Source organism: Pseudophryne corroboree, chromosome 2 (genome assembly GCF_028390025.1).
Source record: "Pseudophryne corroboree isolate aPseCor3 chromosome 2, aPseCor3.hap2, whole genome shotgun sequence".
Classification (NCBI taxonomy): Eukaryota; Metazoa; Chordata; class Amphibia; order Anura; family Myobatrachidae; genus Pseudophryne; species Pseudophryne corroboree.
In genome coordinates, this window is record NC_086445.1 from 917,378,945 (window position 1) to 917,403,524 (window position 24,580).

The 24,580-nt window shown below is 46.6% G+C and overlaps 1 protein-coding gene across 2 annotated transcripts in view; it reads right to left on the bottom strand.

Moving 5' to 3' along the window:
• Positions 1-24,289, bottom strand: part of SMTNL2 (smoothelin like 2) — a 202,373-nt gene extending 178,084 nt beyond the window's left edge. For both annotated transcript variants that reach the window (XM_063956136.1, XM_063956135.1), the window contains exon 1: positions 23,446-24,289. In XM_063956136.1, the coding sequence (XP_063812206.1) occupies positions 23,446-23,784 (339 nt within the window). In that variant the 5' untranslated portion in view covers positions 23,785-24,289. The remainder of the gene's footprint in view (positions 1-23,445) is intronic.
• Between the last annotated feature and the right edge of the window lie 291 nt (positions 24,290-24,580).

The following is a 24,580-nucleotide window of genomic DNA, read 5'->3' on the forward strand; positions in this document are numbered from 1 at the left end:
CAGGCTCAAAAGCTTTGACCTTCTTCCCAAGATGCATAGTGCCACCTCCTATATCACCCCGCCTCCCAGACCAATGCAGTAGCAAGTAAAAGACGACAACAGCCAGTTGCCACAAACACCACACTCTCCCGACAGGAGAAGTGTCAGCGGCTAATGCCATACCAACCCAAAGAAGCTAAGTGCGTCAGGGTGGGCGCCTTGTGGAGCCCAGTGTACCTCGTAGAAAGAGTTTTAACAAAGGTAAGTTCTTACCATAAAACTCATTTTCTGCTGCGGGGTACACTGGGCTCCACAAGGATAGACATTGGGGATGTCCTAAAGCAGTTCCTTATGGGAGGGGACGCACTGTAGCGGGGAACAAGAAACCGGCGTCCAAAGGAAGCGGCGGTATCGAAGGCATAGAACCTAATGAACGTGTTCACTGAGGACCACGTAGCCGCCAAGCACAACTGTTCAAGGGTCACACCACGGCGGGCCGCCCAAGAAGGACCAACAGACCGAGTAGAATGGGCCGTAATGTGAACAGGAGCTGACAGACCAGCCCTCACATAAGCATGTGCAATCACCATTCTAATCCATCTGGCCAAAAAGTCTCAGCCCCGTTTGTGAAATCCAAACAGAGGAGAGAGAGAGAGAGAGAGAGAGAGAGAGAGAGAGAGAGAGAGAGAGAGAGAGAGAGAGAGAGAGAGAGAGAGAGAGAGAGAGAGAGAGAGAGAGAGAGAGTCCAAAGACCGCTCTTTGGGAGACAGATCAGGAGAAACAAGTGCAGGAACCACAATCTCCTGGATAAGGTGGAACGAAGAAACCACCTTAGGCAAATAAACGAAACGAGTCCTAAGAACCGCCCGGTTACGGTGAAATATCAGATATGGGGAACTACAAGACAAGGCACCCAAATCCGACACTCTTCTAGATGAAGCAATAGCCAGCAGAAACCCCACCTTAAGGGAAAGCCACTTAAGATCAGCTGAACCAAGAGGTTCAAACGGAGACTCTTGTAACGCCTCCAAAACCACCTACAAGTCCCAAGGAGCCACAGGCGGGACATAGGGAGGTTGGATACGCAACACACCCTGAGTAAAGGTATGCACATCAGGTAAGGTCGCAATTTTTCTCTGAAACCACACTGACAAGGCAGATATTTGAACCTTGAGGGAGGCCAGACGCAGGCCTAAGTCCAGGCCCTGCTGAAGAAAGGCCAACAACTTGACTATACTACACTTGGAAGCGTCATAATCGTTAGATGCGCACCAAACAAAGTAAGAATGCCAGACCCTATAGTAAATCCGAGCAGAAGCCGGTTTCCGGGCCTGCAACATAGTTTGTATGACCGCCTCAGAAAACCCTTTAGCCCTCAAGACTGAAGCTTCAAGAGCCACGCCGTCAAAGGTCCTGGTAGACACAGAGGCCCTGAACGAGGAGGTCTAGGCGTTGTGGAAGTAGAATTGGACGCTCCGACGATGGGCCCTGCAGGTCTGAAAACCAGTGCCGTCTGGGCCACGCTGGAGTTATGAGAAGCAGAAATCCTCTTTCTTGCTTGAACTTCCGAATTACCCTGGGCAGGAGTGACACCGGAGGGAACACGTACGGCAGCCGAAACCTCCATGGCACCGCCAGCGCATCCACGAATGCTGCTTGAGGATCCCTTTTCCTTGTTCCGAAGACCGGAACCGTGTGAATGTTTTGAGACGCCATCAGATCTACGTCTGCAAGGCTCCACTTTTCCACTAGGAGTTGAAACACTTCTGGAAGGAGGCCCCACTCGCCGGCATGTACGTCCTGACAACTGAGAAAGTCCGCTTCCCAAATCAGGACTCCCGGAATGAATATTGCCGATATGGCCGGTAGATGGCGTTCCGCCCAATTTAGAATCCGTGAGACTTCCTTCATTGCCAAAAGGCTTCGAGTGCCGCCTTGATGATTTGTGTAAGTCACTGTGGTGGCGTTGTCAGACTGTACTTGAACAGGACGGTTCTGAATTAAATGCTGGGCCAGGGTCAACGCATTGAAGACCGCCCGCAGTTCCAGAATGGTGATCGAGAGGAGAGATTCCTCTTTGGTCCACCGACCCTGAAGGGAGTGTTGCTCCGGCACCGCTCCTCAGCCTCTGAGCATGGCATCTGTCGTCAACAGGACCCAGTCGGATATCCAGAAGGGACGGCCCCTGCACAATCGTTGGTCCTGGAGCCACCTGTGCAGCGACAGACGGACCTCCGGAGATCATGCGAGACCTGATCCGGTGAGGCAGGCCGTCCCACTTGGCTAGAATCAGCCTCTGGAGGGGGCGAGAATGAAAATGAGCATACTCCACCATGTCGAATGCGGATACCATGAGGCCCAGCATCTGAATTGCCGAATGTATCGACACTTGCGGACGAGGAAGGAAGCAACGAATCCTGTCCTAAAGCTTCAGGACTTTCTCCTGAGACAAGAACAACCTCTGGTTGTGAGTGTCCAATAGCGCCCCCAGGTGCACCATGCTCTGAGCAGGGACCAGGGAGGATTTCTTCCAGTTGATGAGCCACCCGTGGGCTTGTAGAAACTGGAAAGTCATATCCAGATGACGTAGGAGAATTTCTGGGGAATTTGCCAGGATTAACAAGTCGTCCAGATACGGCAGTATCCTGACCCCTTGACGGTGGAGTACCACCGTCAGCACCGCCATAACTTTGGTGAAGACTCGCGGAGCCGTAGTTAAACCAAAAAGGTAATGCCCGAAACTGGTAATGGAGGTTGGCAATCGCAAACCTCAGGTATTGCTGATGTGACACTGCTATAGGAATATGCAGGTAAGCATCCAGGGAGACCATGTAATCCCCCGGTTCCAAGGCCAGAACTATAGAGCGAAGGGTTTCCATACGGAACTTGGAAACTCTCACAAACCTGTTCACTGCCTTGAGATTGAGAATGGGCCGAGAGGACCCGTTCGGTTTCGGGACTAGAAACAGCGGAGAATAGTACCCCCAGCCCCTCTGAGCAAGAGGCACTTGTACTACGACTCCTGTATCCAGGAGGGTCTGTACCACCGAATGTAGAGTGTTTGCCTTTGTCTGGTCCAACGGGACGTCTGTCCGGCAAAATCGATGAGGGGGAAGGTTTTTAAAGGCTATGGCGTAACCTCGAGTGACGACTTCCCGTACCCAGGCATCTGAAGTAGTCTTCATCCATTCCTGGGTATACCCTAGAAGCCGATCCCCCAGGGGGAGGCCGCCCCGTCATGCGGCAGGCTTATCGGTCTTGGCAGCTGGCTGACGGGCAGCCCAGGCTCTCTTGGGCTTCGGCTTACCAGGTTTGGAAGTGCGGGCCTGCTTGTTGTACGCCTGACCTTTTGCTTTACCTGAAGGACGAAAGGGGCGAAAGGAAGTACCTTTAGCCTTCGAGGGAGCGGTACTTGGCAGACAGGCAGTTTTGGCAGTAGCCAAGTAAGCCACTATCTTATATAAGTACTCCCCAAACAGAATATCTCCCTTGAAAGGGAGTACCGCCAGGGTTTTTCTAGAGTCCAGATCCACAGACCAGGATCTCAGCCACAATATCCGGCGAGCCAGGCCTGATGTAGCAGAGGCCTTGGCTGCTAGAATACCGGCATCAGAAGCCGCCTCTTTAATATAGTGAGAAGCTGTGACAATATATGACAAGCATTGTCTAGCATGGTCAGAAGAAATTTCAGTCCAACTCTAGGGCCCATGCTTCAATAGCCCCTGCAGTGTTGCTGCAATAGAGGGCCTTTGTGCAGCACCCGTGAGGGTGTAAATCGCTTTCAGACAACCCTTCACACGTTTATCCGTAGGCTCTTTTAGAGACGTGATGGTAGTGACTGGTAGAGCTGAGGAAACCACCATCCTAGCCACATGCGAGTCTATTGGAGGAGGCGTTTTCCAATTTTTAGACCGCTCTGGCGCGAGGGGATAGCGAGCCAGCATCTTCTTTCCCGGGTTTCCCCAGGGTTCCTGACGCATCTCCACTAGGTGGTCAGAGTGAGGTAAAACTTGTTTAACCACCTTCTGACGCTTGTACCTATCTGGTTTCTTAGGAGGGACGAATGGCTCGGGATCATCCGTAATCTGTAAAATTAACTTAATAGCCTCCAAAAGATCAGGAACATCCACATGTGAACTACCCTCCCCATCAGCAGTATCTGTGTCAGAATCTGTGGGGTCAGTGTAAGTGCCATCTTCATCAGACGAGGTGTCAGTGACAGCAGTGGATTGTGAGGAGATAAGAGCTCGCTTAGAGGACACCTTGGTCTTAGGTGAGCGAGGGTCAGACTTTTTAGTAGTCAAGGACTGGTTCAACTTCTTCAATTGAGCAAATTATCCACCCACGGTGGGTTAGCTGCGGGGACCACACACAGTTACACCGGCATAGGAGGTCCCATAGGGGGGTTAGTTTAGTAACTAGCGTATGTAGAAGCGTGGAGAAAGTAGCCCACGGTGGGTCATTATGTACCCCCGTTGCTACAATCCCACTGGGGGGGGGGGCAGGAACCCCCAGAACCAGAGCTGCTATATTTTCCTCATAAATATCTGTGGCTTCAGCAACACCGGCAGTGTGTTCAGCCCCAGAACCGTTACCCTCAGAAGCGGACATGATATAACTTGCAGTATCAGGCAACACAGTACAATTGGCAGCAGCACAATACCTCATACCCAAACCCCTGCGCAGTGTAGTCAGCACTAGCAGAGATAAAGGAGAGATATGGTAACTAAATCACAGAGAAAAATACGTATTCAAGTATATCTTTGTGAAAATCCTATATCAATATAAAACCTGACGCACCAAGCCCCATCAGGTTATAGAATATAGGGTTAGCAAGTTGAGTGAAAGACACGAAATGGACACCACTCAGCTAGCTAATGCACACACAGATAGTCACAGTTTGTACAATGCAGAGGTTATTACTAACAATAATACTGCACTGGACTAGCTTATATATATATATATATATATATATATATATATATATATATATATATAGCTATGTAGTCAATAGATATAACACTGCACAGTTAGAACTGGATGTATATCACAGGGTAATTGTACTAGAAAACCTGGACTAAATGCACTCTTTCTTAACTAGCACTGTCTAAAAAGGCAGGTAGAATACTTAAGTGTCATGTAAAGTCACAGCGCTGACAACCAGGCGGCTTTACACAGGAGAATTTGCCCAAGCAGTCCCAGGAACAGTGAAGCGGAGAGATAATGGCGCCCAGACAGTGACTGAGGGAGAGACAGATATGCAGCTCCAGGGCGGGAACATTTGCGGGAAATGGCGCCCTGGGGCTGGGGGAGGAGCTCCAGGTCTAAGACTTATCCCCTCTGCTGGCAAAACCACCGGGTACTGCGGGCTACTTGTAAAAAAGGTTTAGAGAGAAAACCTGACCTCCACCCATGCCCTGGTGATCTAGTGGGATCGCCTGTACTACCAGTGTCCACCGCCAGCGCGTGCGCCCCGTCTCCCACCGGCCGCGCCGGATCGCGATAAAGTGCGGGTCCCGCGAGCGGGACCCACCTACCTCCTCCCGAAGTGCGGCCACGTGATCCCGGAGAGCCCCAGCCATGTGTGACTAACTTGGAAGAAAACCGGAGCCTCCTGCTGTAGGTACCCGGCAACCAGGGCACGGGAGTGTACAGCGCCGCTGGGGGAGAGATGGAGTTGCAGCAGGCAATGTCTACTGACATCCAGCACAATCTGTGCCTCTGCTGCAGCCATTGTAGTCTTCTTTTTTCCTCAGAAAAAGCTTTTATAGAGCTGCTGTGAGCAGCTCTTCCTGTTACATGCTTGCACTGCAAGCACCAACTACAAAACGGAGGTCCTGTGCACGGAGGCGGGGTGATATAGGAGGCGGCGCTATGCATCTTGGGAAGAAGGTCAAAGCTTTTGAGCCTGTTGGTGCTTCGGATAAAGATCCTACTCTACACCCCAATGTCTATCCTTGTGGAGCCCAGTGTACCCCGCAGCAGAAATATTTATGGATATCAATTTTCCGCCTATGTAAACATTGAACATATATGGAAGTTGTTGAAGTGGATGCAAAAATGACTAATTTCCACCTATTTTCTAAACGTATTTTATATGGCTATTGCCACCAGATGAAATACTTTATAAAGCTAACAGTTAATCGGGAAGATAAATGGGCCTACGTTGCTTAATTCATGTGGATTCTACAGGTTTCAGTAATTTGTATTACAACCCTTTGACTGGGGACAGAGGGTCTGAGTCAGGTTTGTTAGAAAAGCAAAAAAAAAAAAAAATGAACACAACTGGGCAAAACTTTGTTGCACTGCAGGTGGGGTAGATGTAACACGTGCCAAGAGATTTAGATTTGGGTGGGTTATATTGTTTCTTTGCAGGGTAAGTACTGGCAGATTTTCCATGTAGCCCATAAATGTTAGACAGCTATATTTTTGCGCTAAAATTTAGATTTCAGTCTGAAAACAACCCACCAAAATCTAAATCCCTCTGCACTTTTACATCTGCCCCACCTGGTTTTGCCCAGTTCTGTATCATTTTGCTTTGCTAACAAACCTGAATCAGGCCCAGAATTGTAACATGAGTCACATTCGTATGTAACATGAGTAACATGTCAAAACTGATTTTAAGTATAGTTTTGGTTAACATTCAGTTTTTCGTTTGCGTGTCAATTATAAGCTTAGGGTCTTATAAGTGTATAGTATAACAATCATATTGTAAAAATAATATATATATATATATATATATATATATATATATATACATATACATACATACACATATATACATACACACACACACACACACACACACACACACACACACACACAGGTGGAGTATCCCTTATCCAAAATGCTTGGGACCAGAAGTATTTTGGATATCGGATTTTTTTCCATATTTTGGGATAATTGCACACCATAATGTGATATCATGGCGATAGAATGCATAGAATGCATTTGTTACATATACACCTTATACACACAGCCTGATGGTCATTTTAGCCAATATTTTTAATAAGTTTGTGCATTAAACAAAGTATGTGTATATTCACACAATTCAATTGTTTCATATACACCTTATACACACAGCTTGAAGGTCATTTAATACAATATTTTTGAATAACTGTGTGTATTAAACAAAGTTTGCATACATTGAGCCATCAGAAAACAAAGGTTTCACTATCACGCAAAAAATTCAATTTTTCGGAATATTTGGATACTCAATCATCATTAATTCTCTTACTTCCCGATATGTTAGGAAGCTGAAATTTATCATAGGTATTCTTCAGGGGGGGGGGAATAGGAAAACTACGTAATTAGAATTTTAATAAACCTCCCCTAAGGGGATTTAAAAAAAGGGGGGTCACATAATGATGTAATTACCGATGCATGGCTTGCGTTGCGTGAACGATAACGCCCAAATGGACAATCTGATCAAAATTTGCACCTCCAGTGTGTAGAATTTAATAAACTGCAAAAATAGTCCTGTGACTTTTTACCATATCTGCTACGGATGCTCCTCTGGTAACGCCAAGAACCATGGATTCATATTTACTTACATTAAGAAGTCTCATATTTACATCTCTATACACTTACCAACTTGTTAACACTCATTTATATGTACAACCGTAATAAATCAAAAGCACCCATGAATGGGTAGAACTGTTAGTGAACAGTAAAACGTAACTACTAAGAGTGTACATTGTTTTTGCTTCTAAGTATTAATTGGGACTACCTGCCCCATACAGTATATTATAGTCATATTTTTAAAGTGTTGAATTTCAGCTTCATGTGGTGCATATAACTCTCTAAAAATTAAACATGAAATGTAACAGGAGTCACAAGAGCTATTCAAATGTTTCTGCTGGCAGACATGAGAACTTCATTTCATCTCGGTACCCCCGGGGTTTGCGAGCTGAAATGCGTGAAAAGTGACCCATTTGGGAGCAAAAACAGGACTTTTTGCGTCGCACCCATTATGTTTTAGTCGATTTTTGCTGCTAAACCAGAGTGATATGGGTGCGAACAGTGTGATAATGGGGAACAATTGAATATCACCCTGCGATCTCCCGTCACTTCAGGCGTGACTTAACAATTTAATTCCCCCCATGGAGTGACATATCAACATGTATAGTTTATATTATTTGTATTTTAAATATATATGAAAGAGACTAAACAGTTTGCATGCTGCTGAAACCAGGAGAATCTGTCTGCCTGCTGTATTCCAAAAACAGTGTGGATATCCTGAGTCTGAGCTATTTGATGCTTCTTTAATATGTATGTGAGCACTAACATAAGTATATCTTTCACAGCTCATTAACCACTTGCCTGGAATGGTCGCATCAGAAGCGACCATGCCTGCAAGTGCTCTATCTGACCTGGTCGCACAGGATGTGACCAGCCAGATAGAGAGTGTTAGCAGCGGCAGAGAAGATACATTTCCCTCCGCTGCTGCTGTCAGAGGGACCGGAAGGTCCCTCTGCTCCCTGCACTCTCCCCCACTGATTGCCGTGCTGCCGATCACTGCTGATCGGTCAGCACGGCAGGATCCCCCCACCTCCAGCGGCTTCAGAAAATGGCAGCCGCTGGGGAGTGTAAATGAATCCTCCCAAGCCACCCCCACACCCCACCTGTATAACTGCAGGCTGTCCGGCTTTCAAAATGAAAGCCGCGTTGGTCGCGATGTTCCGATGGTCACGATGTTACGCATCAATGTTTCGATGTTTAAAAAAATAAAAAATAAATATTTTTTCTTTCAAATAAAATCATTTGGGATAGGGTTAAATTCATGTTCTTCACCTGATTCACTCATTAAAAAAAACCGACAATTTCGGAGCGGTTTTTGGCGAAATAAATAATCAGTGGTTAAGGAATATTTCCACCCAAAATTTATTGTATCCTATGAGGGAAAATTGCATATTTTTTTCTTGCGGCCGTCACTAGATGGTGGCCGACTCCACAATGAAATTGTTCTATAGTTCGGGCGCCCAGCAGCCGCAGAGGACACATTTTTTCTCAAAGCCTCCTCAGATGCGAGAAATAAAATGTGTGCAAACTCGGCACTTTGGGCTTCCAAACGGGAGTTTGGGCACCCAAAGCAGGAGTTCAGACAGGTTTAGAGATTTCACGTGGCTAAACCCTCTTTGGCCGCGACATGCATGTGCGCCAAACAACAATTGAATAGTGACATTGTTGGGCGTCTAAAAAGTCCTGCTAAGATGGGCAAATTAGACGTCAAGAACAAGTGAACTTTCCCCTTTATCTTTCACGGCTTTTTAAAGGATATTCAAAAATTCAATTTTGGGTAGAATATTGGGAAGAAAATAACAGTGTAGCGGTTCAGCTTTTATGAAAACGGTTTTAGGATAAAGACTGTTCAGTATGCTCCTGTAGTCAGTGTGCCGATGGTGGAAAATACGCTACCTATCTGCCAAGTCGACAGTTCTGACAGAAACAATGGTGTCCAGCAATACCTGCCCCCGGCGCTGCTCACTACTGAAGACCAGTTTTTCTTCATATGCACAGCATACCATCCATTCGCTGGCAATTCACTGTCTGGGGGGGCAAATGGAAACAGTGGCACACACAGAGGATATCAAAGGACTCACAGAACACTGGACTACAACGCTATGGGGACAGGGGAAATGTAAGGATATTCACATTTGGGTGGAATTATCCTTTAAACTCTGTACTTGTTTCAAATGCTACCAACCCTCACCGAATGTACTTTCATATCTGGGGGTAAATTTACTAAGTGGCGGCTTTTGCAAGTCAGCGCTTCTTGGTGTGTTTAACCCACAAATTTTAAATGACATTTGTTTGTTTTTTATAAATTGCAGGGTTGAACGCCGTCCGTTAGTAAATTTAGTACTTTTTAAAGCCCAAAGTGAGAAGGGGTATGTTGAATTGTTTTAACTCTTTATATTCATTTTTATTCTTCCTAGATTCATTTTTATGTTTATATATTTTTTCTGAATTTACACTATATATTCCTTTTAGTAGTTTATGATCATAGTATACTCACCTTCATTCATTTCATCCTAATTTATTCTGCTGGATTCTATCTCTATTATTATCTATTGTTATCCTATTTTACTTTATTTCATTTTATTTTATTTTGTCACACCAATATACCATCAATTTCTGTTGGGTTTGAGGAACATTTTGGACACACCCACCTCCTTTGATGAGGTAATGAGTTTATGGGCTTAAATAGCCCTTAGTAAACATGGCTACCAAGGACTCCCTGACGAAGACCCACATGGGTCGACTCGATACGCGTAGGAGCAACACAGACCATACCAGTGTTCAACAGATTCATAGCTCAACCTGACAGCCTGTACCAGCTATTCCACACAACCCAGCTTTTCAGGCGTGCAAGTGATTCCGGAGGCGCACAGAAAGGAGAACAGAGCGCGGAGTCATGTGACCGCAAGTCCCGACAACCAGGAAGAAGATTCAGCACCAGGAGCCGGAGGACACAAGGTGAAGCCGAGTGGAGACGGACGCTGGGAAATAATCACAGGAGACACAGGTAACAGCTCTGTAAAGGGGGAAGGGCACGGCGGAGAGTCCTGTTTCGGGTCTTAAAGTTAGTGTCACTTACCCCCACAGAGACAGGTCCACTTCCCATCGATCTGGTCGGTGGACGGCGTCTGTAGCAACGGGCGCTTTCCACTACACCAGACGGAGGTTAGACAGCGGCCAGTCTGGAGCTATTTAATACCGATCCCTCTGAGTTTCCACCCGTTTACCCACCGGGGGTACCCCTTTCATCTAACCGCTGCCGGAGTAAAGAATCCTATTAAGGACATTTCTTTGTACCATACTTGCAATAGACTCTATATTACAGAAGAAATAATCATTTTGGAGCACATACCTTACCAAGACTGTGTGGATTAATACAGATATAGACATTTTGCTAACACCAAAGTGCGTGAATAAGAAGGTGGGACGCCACGCTCCTTTCCAGCACAACACCTGGACTTAACATATACATTTGTTTGTGAAGTATTGTGTATACACACACACATATGATTCTTTATACCCTCCCTGTTTTTTCCTAATCTCTGTTTCTATTGGGAGCATTATCTTTAGAATAGTGTCTACCATATTATCATTTTTAGTATTTTTCTTCCCCTTTTCTTCTTTTTCCTTTTTTTATATTTTTCTTTCCTTTTTTTGCACTTAGAGGTTATCGCATTGTGATTTACAACAACACGTGTATAGCGTTACCCTAAGATATTTGGTGACAAGTAAATAAAACAGGTATATTACCGTACATTGCCAAATTGTATAATTTAACAGGCGCAGTTGCAAAACCTTATTGTTATATATTTCTTGTGAGGTGCGTGGGTTTAGCCTCATTTGCAATTTTGCTGCCACAACCTATATCCATAGAAGGAGAGCGCAGGATACCACTATTCTGTATAAGTGGTATGTTGTATATTTCCTCACATTGTCGTGTCTGGCAAGGTGTTACTACTGTATACTGAAGAACCTACTTACACACACTAGCAGTTTGAAACTGGCCAGAATGTGCTTCCCTACACTGCATTCATTGGAAGGTGAACGGACTGTGAGCAGCATGAAAATAGTGGTCTATTGACAATAATGAGATATGGTTTGTTTGTACTCGCTCTACACTGCACACAACCTGAATGCAGCACAGCTTATTTCGGTACTTCTGGTCTGTCCAGCGTGCAGGGAGGATAGGCACATGACTATGCAGTTTACAGCTTTTTTTTTTTTTTTTTTACTTTTCCACATGTCAAAAGCATGAAGACTTAATAACATTAGTTACAACAGTTGTCTTCACGTTTGTAAAAATCATTAAATGCATTTACACCATTAAACCTTGTAAATATTATATATATATATGCAGAAAATGCATAACTGATAAGTGTTAAGGTACACTCTTCATGTCATTTCTAGAATTAAGGGGTACATTTACTAAGCAGTGATAAGAGTGGAGAAGTGAGCCAGTGGAGAAATTTCCCCATTAACCAATCAGCAGCTCTGTATCATTTTATAGTATGCAAATTATAGAAGTTACTTCAGTGCTGATTGGTTGCCATGGGCAACTTCTCCACTGGCTCACTTCTCCTCCCTTATCACTGCTTAGTAAATGTACCCCTAAGTCTAAATTTAAGACGGCTTGTTTTTTTGTTTTTTTAGTAAGGATATAACAAAAAAGTGTAACAAAAATGTGTGCACCTTTTTAAATCACGCTACAGTTATACCCTCGTACATCATTGCTGCGGTCGCACCAAACAGCCCCTCTCGGTGAGCCAAATCCGTGAGAACCTGCTAGCGTCAGGTGCCTTTTTTGCCAAAAATGCACCTAGGACACACCAGGAGTCTGTGCTGATTCATCTGATACTTATATATCTCTGTAAAGAGCTGCGGAATGTGTGCGCGCTATATAAATAACTAGTAATAAATACATATCTGTGTGTGACTGAATCTGTATACAAAGTACTACAATGTACTGTAGCAACCACTGCTTTTTTCCAATACGAGTTCAACTGTGTTCCGCATACAGACTCCTGGTGCGTCCTAGTCGGCAAACAAGGCGCTCAACGTTAGCAGAGTTGCACGGGACCTTGTGGAGCACTCACACCAGGCATCTGCATGGCATATTGAGGCTACATGTATGAGGACACATCTGTACATCTGATATGCATGTATCCGAATGATATTCCAGCATGTGAGGTGGTATTTGTGTCACCAGTACGTAAAGGTTCTGCAGTTAATTCTCTGATGTCTCTTGAGTTTGTAATATAATGTTAATAGTATATCTCATCACTTTGATACAACATATGCAATGATATGAGCTCCAATACTGACCTTTTGCTCAAAAGATGTTGAAACCAATGAATCCACAGTAACTTGTGAAAATATACCATCAATAACAACACCATGTAGGACAATTAGGGTAATTCAGATCTGATCATAGATGTGCTAAAATTTAGCACATCTACAATCAGTTACTCTGACATGCGGGGGGGGGATTGCCCAGCACAGGGGTAGTCCACCCCGCATGTCAGGCCCTACCCCCTCCCCCCGCAAAGGTGCGAAAGCATCGCATGGCGGCAATGCTTTTGCACCCGCTGAGTAGCTCCCTGCCTGCCTTGGGTTGCAGCGGCTGCGTGTTACGTCACGCAGCCGCTGCTGCCCGCCCCCGCAACGGTCCAGACACGTCTGGGCCCCACTGTTCTAGTGCCATTGGCAAACCCCCTCCCGCGACCGCCTCTGCCTGTCAATCAGGCAGAGGCGATCGCAGCCCTGAGATGCCATGGAAACGAGCAGACTGGGCGTACACAGTGAATGATCCGCCCAATATGTTGTTTCGATTCACCTGGAAATTACATGTCGGGCCAAAATCGCTGGTATACCTGGTCTTAAGTTAGGTACACACTACACAATTATTGGGGTGATATGCCAATAATCAGGTTTTATTATTTAGCGTGTAGTTATGACCGCTTCAACCAGCCACTGATAAAATGCTTAAAAAATGGCGAGAAACGCTCTCCTTCAATCATCCGGTTAGCCTTGACAGAAATTTTCTGCCACAAGGTCCTGGTATCGTGCAGGGTGTGTGCGTTCTACATAATCTGCCCATATTTCCTATGGTTTATTCGGATTACCTCATCCTCCTTGTGGGTGGACAAACACAAGTTCGGTCTGGTGTTGCAGAAAATGTGAAAGCTTAAAGTGTAGCGCCAATATCGGGACCTTCCAGTAGCAGAACAATTGGCCAGTTTGTCAACCAAACAAATAAATACAAATTTCATAGTATACACCTAGCTTTAGGGTGCCTTGAGGACTAATTCTGGGAACCACTATTGTAAGAGATACCTAATGTACTTATCTAGCCTGATGTGCTGACAGGTGTCTTTGCTTTTAGATTACTCATACTGTATACTTCTACATACATATAAAACATAAAAATCCAATAAAATGTACGTATAGGGATTAAATATCTGCTTTTTGACTGTAAGATGTATTTAATTTCAAAACAGGGGATCTTCATGAGTTTTTCTATTTTGTTTAGTGGTGACATTATTAATTAACTCAAAAGGTGCCGGCATTGATAAAAGTAAGCAAATTGGGGAACTGTAAGCCACAAGTTAATACATTCTGAATAAGGGGTCTACTACGGCAGTGATTTTCAACCTTTTTTTTCTCGTGGCACACCGAATAATATTTTAAAATTGCCTAGGCACACCATCAGTTCCCCACAGGAAAAAAAAAAAAAAAAAACACACATTGGCCCTCAGTGAAAAAAAAAAAATCCACATACATTGGCCTACACAGAAAAAACAATCATATTGCTCCCTACATAAATCCTATTGCTCTCCACATGAATTATTCACATTGTTCCCCCCATAGATCCTTATTCTCCCCACATAAATCCTATTGTTCCCCACAGGAAAAAAAAAAATAACAAACATTAGCCCTCCTCCACGTCCCTCAGTGGCGGGGTTTGTTCATAGTGGAGTGCTGCGAATACTGAGCAGTGGGCGGTTGGGCAGGTGTGGATGTGGGTGGGCAAGGAAAGTTGTGTATGCAGGCAGGAACTGGAAGATGTGTATGCAGGCGGGTGGGCTGGCTGGGTGGTGAGATGCGGCGGCCGTGACCTATGATATCACACCGCCGCGTCTTCAAGGCATAGGTCACGGCCGGAGCACGACTGATCCTCTAAGAAGAGCCCGGGCCAACAGTTCACTCTGAAGGTGCAGGAAGCTGCTCTGGCTCCGCAGCACACCTTGCAACTGGTCGAGGCACACTGGTTGAAAAAGCCTGTACTACGGTATGCCGGCACCGGTATACTGGCAGCAGGGCAAGCGCAAAAGAGCCCCTTGCGGGCACGGTGGCGCTACGCTATTTATTCTTCCTCCAGGGGTGTCGTAGACACCCCAAGTGGGAAAATAGTTGTTGGTATGCTGGCATCCTGACAGCCGGCATATCAAGTGCCACCCCTGAATTAGAGGTATGTGACATGCAAGGCGGTATGTATCAAGCAAATGAGATGCATACCGCCACTTACTAGATTTGCAATTAAAATTGCAAAGGACAACTCCTCCAATAAGAGCTGGGCTTTACAATACAAGGACTTCCAGGTATATGACCCTAGACCAGTGATGGGGAACCCCGGCACTCAATTTGTTGTTGAACTACACATACCAGCATGCCTGCTACAGTTTTGCTCCTTGGCTATGCTAAAACTGTTGCAGGGTATGCTGGAACGTGTAGTTCAGCAACAGCTGGAGTGCCAAGGTTCCCCATCACTGCCCTAGACCCCATCGGTACATGTGCAGCCAAAGGTGGAAGCTGCGGGGGGACGACACTGGGAGGGACCCTATTGGATACCTCTAACACCCCTTTTCCACCAAAATCCCGGGTCTATCCTGGAATTTTTCCCCAGCATTTTGCTGGGTCGTACCTGGTTTAGACCCCATTTCCACCTCACCCTCGTCCCAGATTTTTCCCAGGTAACCTCCATTTCCACTGAACCCGGGTAAGCCCAGCAAAGCCTGTATTCGTCATTAAAAAATGTCCATAATAAATAACTCCCCTTTATTTTATGTTGTTAGCAGCAAGCCAGAGATGGATTTATAGCGCCTCACACTAATATAATTAGCGACTTACTTCATGGATTAAGTGTAAGTATCTGCCTTGATTCTCTGACAAGTGAAACTAACAGTGAATGTTATAATAAGAATTTACTTACCGATAATTCTATTTCTCATAGTCCGTAGTGGATGCTGGGGACTCCGTAAGGACCATGGGGAATAGCGGCTCCGCAGGAGACTGGGCACATCTAAAGAAAGCTTTAGGACTAACTGGTGTGCACTGGCTCCACCCCCTATGACCCTCCTCCAAGCCTCAGTTAGGATACTGTGCCCGGACGAGCGTACACAATAAGGAAGGATTTTGAATCCCGGGTAAGACTCATACCAGCCACACCAATCACACCGTACAACTTGTGATCTGAACCCAGTTAACAGTATGATAACAGAGGAGCCTCTGAAAAGATGACTCCCAACAATAATAACCCGATTTTTGTAACAATAACTATGTACAAGTATTGCAGACAATCCGCACTTGGGATGGGCGCCCAGCATCCACTACGGACTATGAGAAATAGAATTATCGGTAAGTAAATTCTTATTTTCTCTAACGTCCTAAGTGGATGCTGGGGACTCCGTAAGGACCATGGGGATTATACCAAAGCTCCCAAACGGGCGAGAGAGTGCGGATGACTCTGCAGCACCGAATGAGAGAACTCCAGGTCCTCCTCAGCCAGGGTATCAAATTTGTAGAATTTAGCAAACGTGTTTGCCCCTGACCAAGTAGCTGCTCGGCAAAGTTGTAAAGCCGAGACCCCTCGGGCAGCCGCCCAAGATGAGCCCACTTTCCTTGTGGAACGGGCTTTTACAGATTTTAGCTGTGGCAGGCCTGCCACAGAATGTGCAAGCTGAATTGTACTACAAATCCAACGAGCAATAGTCTGCTTAGAAGCAGGAGCACCCAGCTTGTTGGGTGCATACAGGATAAACAGCGAGTCAGATTTCCTGACTCCAGCCGTCCTGGAAACATATTTTCAGGGCCCTGACAACATCCAGCAACTTGGATTCCTCCAAGTCCCTAGTAGCCGCAGGCACCACAATAGGTTGGTTCAGGTGAAAACGCTGGAACCACCTTAGGGAGAAACTGAGGACGAGTCCTCAATTCCGCCCTGTCCGAATGGACAATCAGATAAGGGCTTTTACAGGATAAAGCCGCCAATTCTGACACGCGCCTGGCCCAGGCCAGGGCCAACAGCATGACCACTTTCCATGTGAGATATTTTAACTCCACAGATTTAAGTGGTTCAAACCAATGTGACTTTTGGAACCCAAACTACATTGAGATCCCAAATTGCCACTGGAGGCACAAAAGGAGGCTGTATATGCAGTACCCCTTTTACAAACGTCTAAACTTCAGGGACTGAAGCTAGTTCTTTTTTGGAAGAAAATTGACAGGGCCGAAATCTGAACCTTAATGGACCCCAATTTCAGGCCCATAGACACTCCTGTTTGCAGGAAATGTAGGAATCGACCCAGTTGAATTTCCTCCGTCGGGCCTTACTGGCCTCGCACTACGCAACATATTTTCGCCAATTGCGGTGATAATGTTTTTGCGGTTACATCCTTCCTGGCTTTAGATCAGGATATGGATGACTTCATCCGGAATGCCTTTTTTCCTTCAGGATCCGGTGTTCGACCGGCATGCCGTCAAACGCAGCCGCGGTAAGTCTTGGAACAGACAGGGTCCTTGCTGGAGCAGGTCCCTTCTTAGAGGTAGAGGCCACGGATCCTCCGTGAGCATCTCTTGAAGTTCCGGTTACCAAGTCCTTCTTGGCCAATCCGGAGCCACGAATATAGTGCTTTCTCCTCTCCATCTTATCAATCTCAGTACCTTGGGTATGAGAGGCAGTGGAGGGAACACATACACTGACTGGTACACCCACGGTGTTACCAGAGCGTCTACAACTATTGCCTGAGGGTCTCTTGACCTGGCGCAATACTTGTCGAGTTTTATAAACATGTGGAAGACTTCTGGGTGAAGTCCCCACTCTCCCGGGTGGAGGTCGTGCTGAGGAAGTCTGCTTCCCAGTTGTCCACTCCCGGAATGAATACTGCTGACAGTGCTATCACATGATTTTCCGCCCAGCGAAGAATCCTTGCAGCTTCTGCCATTGCCCTCCTGCTTCTTGTGCCACCCTGTCTGTTTACGTGGGTGACTGCCATGATGTTGTCCGACTGGATCAACACCGGCTGACCTTGAAGCAGAGGTCTTGCTAAGCTTAGAGCATTGTAAATGGCCCTTAGCTTCAGGATATTTATGTGAAGTGATGTATCCAGGCTTGACCCTAAGCCCTGGATATTCCTTCCCTGTGTGACTGCTCCCCAGCCTCGCAGGCTGGCCTCCGTGGTCACCAAGACCCAGTCCTGAATGCCGAATCTGCGGCCCTCTAGAAGATGAGCACTCTGCAACCACCACAGGATGGATACCCTTGTCCTTGGTGACAGGGTTATCCGCTGATGCATCTGAAAATGCGACCCGGACCATTTGTCCAGTAGGTTCCACTGGAAAGTTCTTGCGTGGAATCTAACGAATGGGATTGCTTCGTAGGAAGCCACCATTTTTACCCAGAACCCTTGTGCATTGATGCACTGAGACTTGGTTCGGTTTTAGGAGGTTCCTGACTAGCTCGGATAACTCCCTGGCTTTCTCTTCCGGGAGAAACACCTTTTTTCTGGACTGTGTCCAGGAACATCCCTAGGAAACAGAAGACAAGTCGTCGGAACCAGCTGCGATTTTGGAATATTGAGAATCCAATCGTGCTGCCGCAACACTACCCGAGATAGTGCTACACGACTTCCAACTGTTCCCTGGATCTTACCCTTATCAGGGAATCGTCCAAGTAAGGGATAACTAAAATTCCCTTCCTTCGAAGGGATATCATTTCTGCCATTACCTTGGTAAAGACCCGGGGTGCCGTGGACCATCCCTACGGCAGCGTCTGAACTGATAGTGACAGTTCTGTACCATAACCTGAGGTACCCTTGGTGAGAAGGGTAAATTTTGACATGAAGGTAAGCATCCTTGATGTCCCGAGACATCATGTAGTCCCCTTCTTCCAGGTTCGCAATCACTGCTCTGAGTGACTCAATCTTGAATTTGAACCTCTGTATGTAAGTGTTCAAAGATTTTAGATTTAGAATCGGTCTCACCGAGCCGTCTGGCTTCGGTACCACAATAGTGTGGAATAATACCCCGTTCCCTGTTGCAGGAGGGGTACCTTGATTATCACCTGCTGGGAATACAGCTTGTGAATGGCTTCCAAAACTGCCTCCCTGTCAGAGGGAGACGTCGGTAAAGCCGACTTTTGGAAACGGCGAGGGGGAGACGTCTCGAATTCCAATATGTACCCTTGAGATATTACCTGAAGGATCCAGGGGTCTACTTGCGAGTGAGCCCACTGCGCACTGAAATTCATTGAGAACGGGCCCCCACCGTGCCTGAGCTTGTAAGGCCCTAGCGTCATACTGAGGGCTTTGCAGAGGCGGGAAAGGGTTTCTGTTCCTGGGAACTGGGTAATCTCTTCAGCCTTTTTCCTCTCCCTCTGTCACGAGCAGAAAAGAGGAACCTTTTGTCCGCTTGCCAACAAAGGACTGCGCCTGATAATACGGCGTCTTATTTTGAGAGGCGACCTGGGGTACAAACGTGGATTTCCCAGTTGTTGCCGTGGCCACCAGGTCTAAAAGACCGACCCCAAATGTCCCCTTTCAAAGGCAATACTTCCAAATGCCGTTTGGAATCCGCATCACCTGACCATTTTACTGGTAGAATTGGACAACGCACTTATACTTGATGCCAGTCGGCAAATATTCCGCTGTGCATCATGCATATATAGAAATGCATCTTTTAAATGCTCTATAGGCAATAATATACTATCCTTATCTAGGATATCAATATTTCCAGTCAGGGAATCCGACCATGCCAACCCAGCACTGCACCTCCAGGCTGAGGCGATTGCTGGTCGCAGTATAACACCAGTATGTGTGTGAATACATTTTTGGATACCCTCCTGCTTTCTATCAGCAGGATCCTTAAGGGCGGCCATCTCATGAGAGGGTAGAGCCCTTGTTCTTACAAGCGTGTGAGCGCCTTATCCCCCCTAGGGGGTGTTTCCCAACGCACCCTAACCTCTGGCGGGAAAGGGTATACAGCCAATACTTTTTAAGAAATTATCAATTGTTATCGGGGGGAAACCCACGCATCATCACACACCTCATTTTATTTCTCAGATTCAGGAAAACTACAGGTAGTTTTTCCCTCACCGAACATAATACCCCTTTTTGGTGGTACTCGTATTATCAGAAATGTATAAAACATTTTCCATTGTCTCAATCATGTAACGTGTGGCCCTACTGGAAATCACGGTTGTCTCTTCACCGTCGACACAGGAGTCAGTATCCGTGTCGGCGTCTGTATCTGCCATCTGAGGTAACGGGCGCTTTAGAGCCCCTGACGGCCTATGAGACGTCTGGACAGGCACAAGCTGAGTAGCCGGCTGTCTCATGTCAACCACTGTTTTTTTATACAGAGCTGACACTGTCACGTAATTTTCAACAGTACATCCACTCAGGTGTCGACCCCCTAGGTGGTGACATCACTGTTACAGACACTCTGCTCCGTCTCCACATCATTTTTCTCCTCATACATGTCGACACAAACGTACCGACACACAGCACACACACAGGGAATGCTCTGATAGAGGACAGGACCCCACTAGCCCTTTGGGGAGACAGAGGGAGAGTATGCCAGCACACACCAGAGCGCTATATATATATATATATATATATATATATATATATATATATATATACATACATACATACATACATATACACATATACATACATACATACACAGGGATAACCTTATATAAGTGTTTTTCCCCTTATAGCTGCTGTATGTTTTAATACTGCGCCTAATTAGTGCCCCCCTCTCTTTTTTTAACCCTTTCTGTAGTGTAGTGACTGCAGGGAAGAGCCAGGGAGCTTCCCTCCAACTGAGCTGTGAGGGAAAATGGCGCCAGTGTGCTGAGGAGATAGGCTCCGCCCCCTTTTCGGCGGCCTTATCTCCCGTTTTTCTGTATATTCTGGCAGGGGTTAAATGCATCCATATAGCCCAGGAGCTATATGTGATGTATTTTTTTTTTTTGCCATGTAAGGTATTTTTATCATGTTTTATTGCGTCTCAGGGCGCCCCCCCCAGCGCCCTGCACCCTCAGTGACCGGAGTATGAAGTGTGCTGAGAGCAATGGCGCACAGCTGCAGTGCTGTGCGCTACCTTATTGAAGACAGGAACGTCTTCTGCCGCCGATTTTTCCGGACCTCTTCGCTCTTCTGGCTCTGTAAGGGGGCCGGCGGCGCGGCTCCGGGACCCATCCAGGCTGGGCCTGTGATCGTCCCTCTGGAGCTAATGTCCAGTAGCCAAGAAGCCCAATCCACTCTGCACGCAGGTGAGTTCGCTTCTTCTCCCCTTAGTCCCTCGATGCAGTGAGCCTGTTGCCAGCAGGACTCACTGAAAATAACAAACCTAAACTAAAACTTTCACTAAGAAGCTCAGGAGAGCCCCTAGTGTGCACCCTTCTCGTCGGGCACAGAAATCTAACTGAGGCTTGGAGGAGGGTCATAGGGGGTGGAGCCAGTGCACACCAGTTAGTCCTAAAGCTTTCTTTAGATGTGCCCAGTCTCCTGCGGAGCCGCTATTCCCCATGGTCCTTACGGAGTCCCCAGCATCCACTTAGGACGTTAGAGAAATAATGTTATGTTATACTGAATATACAGTATATTTAATTCAAAATATGAGTTTCTCCAGATAATATATAAAACATGCATCATCTAATTACATATAAAATATTAGATACAGCATCTAATTGCATATAAATTCACTCCTGGCACAGAGGCAGATATGACTGGAAGAACCAATCAGCAGCTTACGCAATTACCAGAGTCAAAAAACCTGAGTAAGAGCTGTTTCCACTGCAGTGTTCCCGAGATTTTCCGCTAAAAACGCTGCTCGATACCCAGGATTCCTGGGTCAGTAGGCCCGGGATTTTTCCCTAGGAGCCACGTCCCGTGAAGACACTGCAATTACCCGGGTTTTTTAAGCAGTGGAAAAGGGGTATAAGAGAACTATAAGGTAAGTAGCCAACAGGCTTCTATTAGTTAACGCCATCTATGGGTTGCCTACCAGGTACAAGCTCTGGAAAGATTTGATTTCTGGAGCTCTATACATTTTCAGAGTTTTGACCACATTTTCCTGTTAGCACATCTTGCCTGTATATTGTTATGTTTATTATTTCATCACCAATCCCCATCTGTTATTTTTGACATTGTTAATATATGGCAGTGGTTCCCAGATTTGGACCTCACAGCACCCTAACAGTCCAGGTTTTAAGAATATCGATGGCTGAGCACACATAGTTATATAGACATGAATGAGGTACTAATCAAGTCACCTGTGCTTTAAAATTTGGACTGTTAAAGTGCCTTGAGGACCAGCTTAGGGAAGCACTAATATATGGAATAAAGATTATTTTTAACTCATTGTCCATTAGAGTGCAGCCCTTTGTTATGCTATTTGGAATATATATTCATACGGGTATGGGTCATTAGGTCGAAAGTCATTAGGTCGACATGCATTAAGTCGACAGGGTGACTAGGTCGACATGAGGTTTTTTGTTTTTGTTTTTAAAGGTTTTTTTGGTGCTATTTGCTTCGTAGAGTGACCGGGAACCCCAATTAGTACACAGTGTCCCCTCACCATGCTTCGGGCAAGGTTACTGATCCCAATTGTAGTCCACGTGGATCAGAAAGTATGGGGGGGGGGGGGGGGGGGGGGAGTGAAAAACTCATGTCGACTTTTTCCATGTCGACCTAATGGCCGTAAGCCATTCATACCTCCCAACATGACCCTCTCCACTCTGCTCCTGGACTTCCCTCTTAATTTAGGATTTCGATTAACCTGTTCAATACAGGTGATGGAAATCATAAATTAAGAGTGAAGTCCAGGAGCAGAGCATTGTGTCCCTCCTGCAGAGAGTCATGTTGGGAGGTATGTATATTTTTTCCCCATACATAAGTAAAATTACAGGCACTCCAAAGTTTCACTGCAACCCATCTCTTTATAAAATGAACATATTTTTTTTGCCACAGGCACCAACATCTTATACAATTTCCAGAGGCACACCTGGGTGCTGTCTAGAATCATACGTTTTCAAGCTCTGTCCTAAGGACCCCAAACAGTTCATGTTTTCCAAGTTTCCTTACAGAATCACAAGTGAAATAATTAGCTCCACCTGTGGACCTTTTAAAGTGTGTCAGTGAGTAATGAATACACCTATGCTCCTACTGAGTGACCTGGAAAATGTGAACCTTTGGGGTCCTGAGAACCAGTGGTTGAGACCCACTGGTCTAGTTTACCCTTGACGCACTACAACTCCCATCACGACATGTATATTTAATTTTCTTATAAAAGTGTCCTTTTCTTGCACTTTAAATACTCTGCATTAACCTAATACATCAAGAGAATAAGAATGGATACTGAGAATGGAACTTGATATGCAAAATAAGAGGAATTGGCAGGTAGAGTTGGACAATCCTGAAAAACCGGCACATTCCCAGAAACAAAAGCTTTCTAGGGACAAATTGCTAAAAGCTGGGACTGTGCCTGGAGATGAACCACAGCTGACAGCTCTGCTTTCCAGTAAGGGGCAATGATACTGATGTGTGTCTCAGGAGTGCCTATCTATCATCCAGCTCTGCCATTCTATTAAGGTGGTAAGTAGCTATACATCCAGTGTGACCAGACAGAGTATACAGAAAGATAGCACAGTGCGTGACTGACCTGAGCTGCCAGTTTCCCGGACACGGAGAGCAGAGCATGGCTGGAGTACCTGGCCTGCCCCTCCCCGCCACTCAGCCCCGCCGCCCGGCTCAGCGCCTCCACCTGGCGGCTCAGCGCCTCCACCTGCTCCCGCAGCCGCCGGTTCTCGCCCTGCAGGTCGGTGACGGAGCGGGAGAGCGGCCCCGCCAGCCTCAGCACGTCGTCCAGCTGCCTCTCCACGCCGCGCCGGAACTCCTCCATCTCCGCCTGCAGCCCCTGCACCGTTCCCTTGTCATCCTCCTGCCGGAGGCTCCTGCAGCTGGTGGCCGGCCACACAGACACTTCCACGCCGGGGTCCATAGCCGCTGCCCGGGAGGGAGAGTGCACGCCGACACAGGGATCGCTGACCGAGCACTAGTAGCACATGGTACAGCAGCGGGAGTGCAGCATGCCGCCGGGCACCTGTAGGGGGGGAGGGGGACCTTGTCCGGCTCAGGTCACTAGTCCCGCGGTACCCCCGGGTGTCTATAGGCAGCAGTGTAGGGGGTAATGCCCAGCTGTGCCCGGGAGGAGCAGTGACATCCAATCCCTGCAGCTCTGTGCCCAGATAACCCCAGTCCTGTGCCAGGTGGTACCCCAGTGAGGAGGCAGAGCCCTGGTCTGTACCTGCTGCAATACTCAGTCACCACTTATACTACAGCCGCTGCTGCTTGTACTCCGGGGAGTGGTGGTGGAGTGCCTTCTGCCCTCTCTCCTCTCAGACTCTCTGCACTCAGGCTCAGCTGTAAGGAAAGGAGATGCTCAGACGGGGGAGGGACGAAATGGGGGGAGTCCTGTCCTTTCTTCCCCCTGTGTTACCATGCTGTGCCAAGTTATACACAGTCTCCTTATCTGTCTCCACCGGAGGAGGGGTGAGGTGACACAGAGGAGGCACTCAGGCTTACAACTGGCTGCCACAATAGATAGAGACTAACCTCTCCAGGTTTCCTCCTGTACTCATTGTCCAGAGAAACTGATTGTTCTATAAAGACTGAGAAACATCTGTCACCACCAGTAGGTGTAATACAGGAGAATATTACACGGCTTGCTGTTCAGTCATCATTAGCTGCACTGGGGTATTCCTTCCTTTCTCATAGACACTGTAAGCTAGGTACAC